The sequence below is a fragment of the Elephantulus edwardii genome, unplaced genomic scaffold (genome assembly GCF_000299155.1).
Source record: "Elephantulus edwardii isolate Elephantulus edwardi_28Jun2011 unplaced genomic scaffold, EleEdw1.0 scaffold00017, whole genome shotgun sequence".
NCBI classification, from domain to species: domain Eukaryota; kingdom Metazoa; phylum Chordata; class Mammalia; order Macroscelidea; family Macroscelididae; genus Elephantulus; species Elephantulus edwardii.
In genome coordinates, this window is record NW_006399767.1 from 29,566,130 (window position 1) to 29,572,788 (window position 6,659).

Consider the following 6,659-nt stretch of genomic DNA (forward strand, 5'->3'; position numbering starts at 1 on the left):
TGGGGGTGAGTGGGTGGGGAGAAAAGTGCAACAATGAATGAATGGAATTCCAAAATCTCTGTAGATGTTCATTGAAATTAATAATAATAAAAAAGTTAAAAAATAAAAAAATGCAATAACATTTTCTTATGTTTTATACAAGATTTTGACAGAATTTACGTTTTTAAAAAATAACCCCTTTTCTCGGTTTTCTACTCTGTGTGTGTGTATGTGTGTGTCCCTCTTATTGGCTTGTAAAGAACTAGTTATTCTCTATCCCTGCTATTTTTTTTTCCTCCCCCAATTTCTCCACTAACTCATACTAAGGCATAAACTTCAGAATATTCTGTTCCATTTGCACATTCTTCCTTGGAAATTCCATCTACTCCATGGGAAAGGAGATCTTAACTGATCAGAACAGGCTAGGGACAGTGCTAAAGAACAGGGAGGGACATATATTAAGCAATCTGTAAGCTTATTTTGTATAATATATTTCTTCTGAGTCAATTTTCCTACACTTAAAACAGTTGTCAGTGAATTTGCAGGTAAAGAATCTTTGAACAGTATAACATAAGTTGATGAGAGTATTCCACCCAGCACCTAATGATGCAAAACTCTTCTATCTTGATTGGTTATCAATTTGTACAGTTTCCAATCCTGAAAAGACTAGGAAGATATCTGTATTCTTAATGAATATTTATTTGACTAGGTTGTGTATGGCCAAGCCTTATTCTGAGGAAGCTGACCTGGTTTCATTGTCTCATTTTTCTTCCCCAGAATGGGTTCTGGTTGGATTTCTTGGATGATGGCACTATCAGTGAATCTGATCAGGCTGGATTCCTCTGTGGTTCAAGGCACAGATCCTCCAGGTAAGAACAGAGCAATTTTTGTTGTTGTTGTTCATAAATTACAGGCTAGGCTGGTAGTGGCTTTTAGTTCCAAAAAGCAGAGGTTCTTAACAGAATAATATTTTTCACTCCTTCCCAAACTTGCTGAGAAAAAGAAGTTCCTGTAATGGAGCTACAGATTGAAAGAGTAGGGAAGCAAATAGAAGGGAAACATTTTAACCTGTTTAGGGTCCTTGCTGTATCTTTCTCAGACTCTGAGAACTGTAAAACCTAGAACCAACCTGAGACCTGCTGCCATTCCTCAACCAGGAGATTTCTCTGGTGATTATTTCTACTTCTACAGTTGGGGCATGCAACTGTGAACAAAAATTGGAAACAAAGGTTGTTTATTCTGACATTTAATGAGTCCTTATTATATGCTCAGAATTGCACTGTATACTTAAGCAGATTTGAAAAAGAAGTTAGCTGTACTGTTTCCTCAGGTTATTGAGTACATGTTATTCATTGTTATTCTTTTTAAGTTGCGGAGAGAGGCTATGCAAATATAAAGCCATGCTAGACCATGAGAACATAATTATCAGCAGAAGACAGGATGTAATGTGCTAAGAACAGAATCCACTTTGAATGTCAAAGTCTCAAAAGTACAAAAGAGGAACAAACCTAGGGAGAGAAGAACATCACTCTTAGAGAATCGAAACCACTCTGGGCTTGAAATGCCCCTAAAACAACATAATTGGTGGGTGGGGAATCAGCACAGATCTTAAATGATGAATAGATTCAGAATTTTATTTTCTGATTCAGTGAGAAATTGTGAGGAAATAGCAAAGAGTATAAATAGTGAAGAGTTGGAGATTAGAGTTTTACTGAAACTAGCTAACAAGTTAAGAAATGAATATGACTGACCTGGGTTGACTCTAACTTGATGGTCAATAACAAAAGCAGCAGCAGCAGTTCCTGGAGGAGACCCCTGAACCTAAAAATGAAAATAAATTTACAACTCAACAACAGTAGCAATTTCCTTCCAACCTCAAATACTAGTTCTTCAGAGTTGTTTATTCATTAATTTATATTATCAACTCTATTTGAATTTGCTTTTATTGTTGTTGTCAGGTTCATAAGAGTTGTGTTACACTTACCCTATGAGTTCTTAGCACAGTGTAGTGCAAGGATTCTCTATTTGATTCTTCACTCTCATTCCCTTTTTAATTCTTTTTAATGAATCTGGTAAGTGTGAAGGCGACCTTTAAAAATATGTTGTTTTTCTGTTTATATTTTAAGACTTTAATAAATGTAGCTGTGCTTTAGACTCTATTTTTTTTTCCTTTTTCACTTAACACTATGCTTTTCCACAGTGACATATAGACGTTTGTGGTATTGATGGAGATTGAGGAAGATTGAGATCTGTTGGATTAAAATTAATTGTGAATTGAAATTCATTTTTATCAGTGAAGAAATAAACTTAGGGAGGGAGGGGAAATGTCTTTTCCTAGATAAAACTACTTGACAGAGCACTAAAATTTAAAGAAACTGAGACATAACTCAGTACCATTTACTAGCTTATTTCTTAATATTTTCCAGTTTTTCAATCTGAGCAAAGTATTACTCTATGCTATATAAATAGAAATATTTTTTCTTACATATGATGACTAGCAAAATAGCTTTGGAAAGTTAAATAGTTTTGAAAACAGCAAATTAATGAGATGACTAATCAGTGACACATTAGTATTAATGTTAGTAAGGTATTTTAAAAGTAGAAAATAATAATAAACAATAGAAATTTTTTTTTTTGCTTATTCCATTCTCAATGACAGAACTTGACAGAAAAGCCCTAGAAGAAGATTTAAACTAACTTATATTCTTTGCTCCCACACTATTGTGAATCCTAGAATGGTAGATGTGGATAGTGTTGAGAGTAATGGTGGTAATAACAAGAATAAAAGACATCTTTATATTTTAGGTTAGTATTGATTCTTTTTCAGAATCAGCAGAGGTTAGAGACAATGGAGGGGATGAGGTCTCTGAGTAAGACTGCAAAGGAAAAGGCCAAAAGAGAAAACTCTTGCAAGAAATTCAGAGAGTGAAAGTTGAAGGGGAGTTCAATTTTACATCTATATTCTCCATTTCTGTGTTTCTTTTCCTCTATCCCACTACTCTTCCACTTTAGTCTGGAAGACATGTGAAAAATGAAACTGCCCATGACAAGGGTCAGTGAATTATTTTATGTGGAGATGAAATCTTTTGGACTTGATAATAGAAGGGCATTTAAAACTGTAGCATTTTGACAGCTTGACTGGGAGAGACATAGAACAATGTTTGGTTCAGAAGAGAGCCAGTAAATATTTGTTGAATGAACAGATGAGCAAATGTTTCTATTATAGGAATTCTGTCTCTGGATTGCCTCTTTGAATTGTGTGTCTTTTGTTTAGTTGGTGTGATAGAACAGGCCTTGAGCTGCTTCTCATAATTGATGTTGTCTTGCTAAAACAAATGTAGGGGGAAAAAGGACTCTACTTTGGATTAGAGCTCAAAAGCCTCCTATCAAGTCCATATCATATCTGATATCATTTACCAGGCATGGACTTCCTGTACATGGAGGCTGACTCATAGTCTTTTTCCCCCCCCCCAGAAAATTTTGTGATTCAGGCAAAGGCTGAATGTTATTTCACCAATGGGATAGAAAAGGTGCAGTTTGTCGTTCGATTCATCTTTAACTTAGAGGAGTACGCACACTTTGACAGTGATTTGGGGATGTTTGTGGCCTTGACGGAGCTGGGAAGGCCTGATGTTGAACACTGGAATAACCGGACAGATATAGTGGAAAGGAGCAGAGCTTCTGTGGACTTACTCTGCAGACATAACTACAGACTTGGTGCATCCTTCACAGTGGAGAGAAAAGGTGAGGTCAAAGATGAAGTCTGGTGGGATTCAGGAAACTTCCCCATGCAAACCTAGCTATAATTCTTCTGCTCTGTGATGGGCATTTTTCTGCTTCAGATAAATGGCTCATGAACAGGCAAGTCTCTGTATGTTCTGTTCTCAGCAGTGATTCACCGATTATTCTCACAGGTCTTGGTCCTAGACCTCTAAAGTTCTCAGAAGGTTTAATGACCAAAATTATTAATATTTGACAAGATTAAGCCCTTCTAGGGACATTGTCACATCTACTTCCTGAGTCTTAGTGCTGAGATTTTCTAACTCTTCCAATTCGTACTAGAGTTTGGGAGAAGAGTTTAGACATAGAGATTAGTTCCAAAGAGAGTTATTGGTTGTTTCTCACAATGTCTCACTTTTCCTCCCTTTCCCAGTGCAACCAGAGGTGGTGGTGTACCCAGAGAGGACTCCATCCCTAAGGCATCCCAATTTGCTGCTCTGCTCTGTGACAAATTTCTACCCAGGAGATATCAAGGTCAAGTGGTTCCGGAATGAGCAAGAGGAGAAAGCTAGGATCATTTCAACTGGCCTTATCAGGAATGGAGATTGGACTTTTCAGACTATGGTGATGCTGGAAATGACTCCTGAACTTGGAGATGTCTACATCTGCCTTGTTGACCACCCCAGCCTGCTGAGCCCTATTTCTGTGGAGTGGAGTGAGAGTTAACTTCTTGTACTCTCTGAGCCCAACTCAGAAGCCTACTGATTTCATATGAGGCTGTGTCACCTTTGCACATTTTATTAGTCACAATACAATTTCTTTCCCCTGATTTGGGGATATATAGAGATCTGGAATTCTTGGGCTAGTACAGGCATAAACTTGCAAGTCCTATGCCTTCCAAACACTGGTGGAACAGTTGTTAAGAGCTCAGCTGTTGACTGAAAGGTTGGCAATTGAGACCACCAGCTGCTCTGTGAGGGAAAGATGAGATAGCCTAATCCTGTGAAGATTTATTGGCTTGGAAACTCTATGGGGCAGTTCTACACTGTTTTACAGTCTCTATGAGTTAGAATGGATTTGAAGGCAGTATTTTTTGTTAGTTATTACTTAAGATTATTTACTTTTTCCCCAGGCTCTAGTATTTCAGGTTGTTATGGTTCTGGGCCATTGAGTTGCCCACAACTCATAGCTCTGAACCCTACCCTATCCTGAGCCAGCCTCATTGACTTTGACACACCTAATCCCAATGGTCTAGTTATCATGTCAATCCATAGCATCTGTAGTCTTCCTCTCCTGTGCTGTCCCTCCACCCTTCCAAGCATGATGTCCTTCTCCAAGGACTGGTCCCTCCTGGCCACATGCTCAAAGTGTGAGACAGCTTAAAAATCCTTGATTTCACCCTCTCCAAGATAGATTTATTTGTTCTCCTGATGATCCATGGTATGTTCAATACTCTTCTCCAGTAGATGCATCAAATATTGAGAACATTTTACTAACATTAAGATCTGTTTTCTTTAGGGGTTCAGTCTGAATATTCTTGGAGGAAGATGCTAAGTGGAGTTGGAACCTTTCTGTTTGGGATCATTTTCCTTCTGGTGGCGATTATTATCCACTTCAGGGCTCAGAAAGGTAACAAGCCTCTGAGGAGTACATGCCCTGTGGCTTCCTCTACCATCAAAGGTCTGAGGCAGGGTAGACTGACTGTACATCTCAGGGATGTTTGGGATCATATTTTCTGAAGCCAGAAACATTGAGGGTGTACATGCTGCATGTCATCTTCCATCCTTTCAGCATAATGATAGTCATTTGGTCTTAACTGGGATGTTTTCTCTTTTTCTAGGAAATGTGGAGACGCAGATGTCTAATGATGAGGTAACTTTGCCTGTGATTTTGTTGTGTTCTTCCTTCCCTGTATTGTTGTTGTTGTGTGCAGTTAAGTCAGAACCAATCCACAGCTGACCCTCCAGTGGTTTGGCAAATGCAATCTACTTCAGGGGAGGAGATTGTCCATCCTCCTGTGGAGCAACTGGGGAAGTCAAACCATGTGTCTTTGAGATTGCAGCTCGAGGAGACAACGTTGGGATGAGATATAGAGTGGCTTTGATTCCTGCTGGCTGGCGTGGTCTCCTGAGTCCTTGAACTTGGAGGTTGGATTTCTTGTGAGACTTTTGTCACTGTCCCTGCAGGTCTCAAGAGGTGCTCTCCCATCACAGCCATACTAAGGTACCATTTGAAGCTTGTCTTCGGATCCTGATGTGGCACTGAATGGACTGGCCCTACACTAGGCAAAAGACACTCATGAGAACAATTTTCTGGGAGTGACTGTACTCCATAATCCTTAAGGAAATCTTGAATGGATTCTACAAATTTTATGTTTTGAGATTATACACTTCTCATGCTTTACTCTTCTTTCTACTACTAGTATAATTCATTGGTCTTTATTTCTAAGGAAACTGTAGAAATACTAATAAGATCTATCCCCTTACAATCCCAAATGGCTTACTTTTCTGTGTCGTCTAGCTCTGACCCTGCACATTGTTATCCCTGAATCTTTCTCTGTTCCAATTATAGTTCCCACAGAGATTTCAGAAGACCAATGTTTGTTTACTGTTCCCTTGTTTCTGTGCACCTTTTAAAATTGTGAAATAAAGGAGATATAGACAATCATATAAGATATGTAATTTGAGTTATTTAAAATAGAACTTCTACAATTACCTGAGATGCTGTTCTTCAATGCCGAGATGGGGCTAAAAAAAGAATGTCTTTCTTGAAAACTCAAAACTATGGAAGCAGGAGTGGCATCCACTTTGGAAATAGCTTGCCTCTGGAAACTCTATGAACTTGGAGAAATGATGAAAGATATACAAGTGTACAAGTCTTTTGTTCATAGTGTTGCTATGAGTTGTCTATGATTTAATGGCACTTAACAACAACAACAACAACGAGAGAGTTCTGTTTGC

The 6,659-nt window shown here is 38.4% G+C and overlaps 1 protein-coding gene across 1 annotated transcript; it reads left to right on the forward strand.

Moving 5' to 3' along the window:
* The first annotated feature begins 757 nt into the window (after nucleotides 1-757).
* Nucleotides 758-5,921, forward strand: LOC102872494 (patr class II histocompatibility antigen, DO beta chain-like). Its single transcript, XM_006882203.1, has 6 exons — nucleotides 758-848; nucleotides 3,454-3,723; nucleotides 4,133-4,414; nucleotides 5,218-5,328; nucleotides 5,540-5,571; nucleotides 5,886-5,921. The coding sequence occupies exons 1-6, from the start codon at nucleotides 758-760 to the stop codon at nucleotides 5,919-5,921; spliced, it is 822 nt and encodes a 273-aa protein (XP_006882265.1).
* The last annotated feature ends 738 nt before the right edge of the window (nucleotides 5,922-6,659 follow it).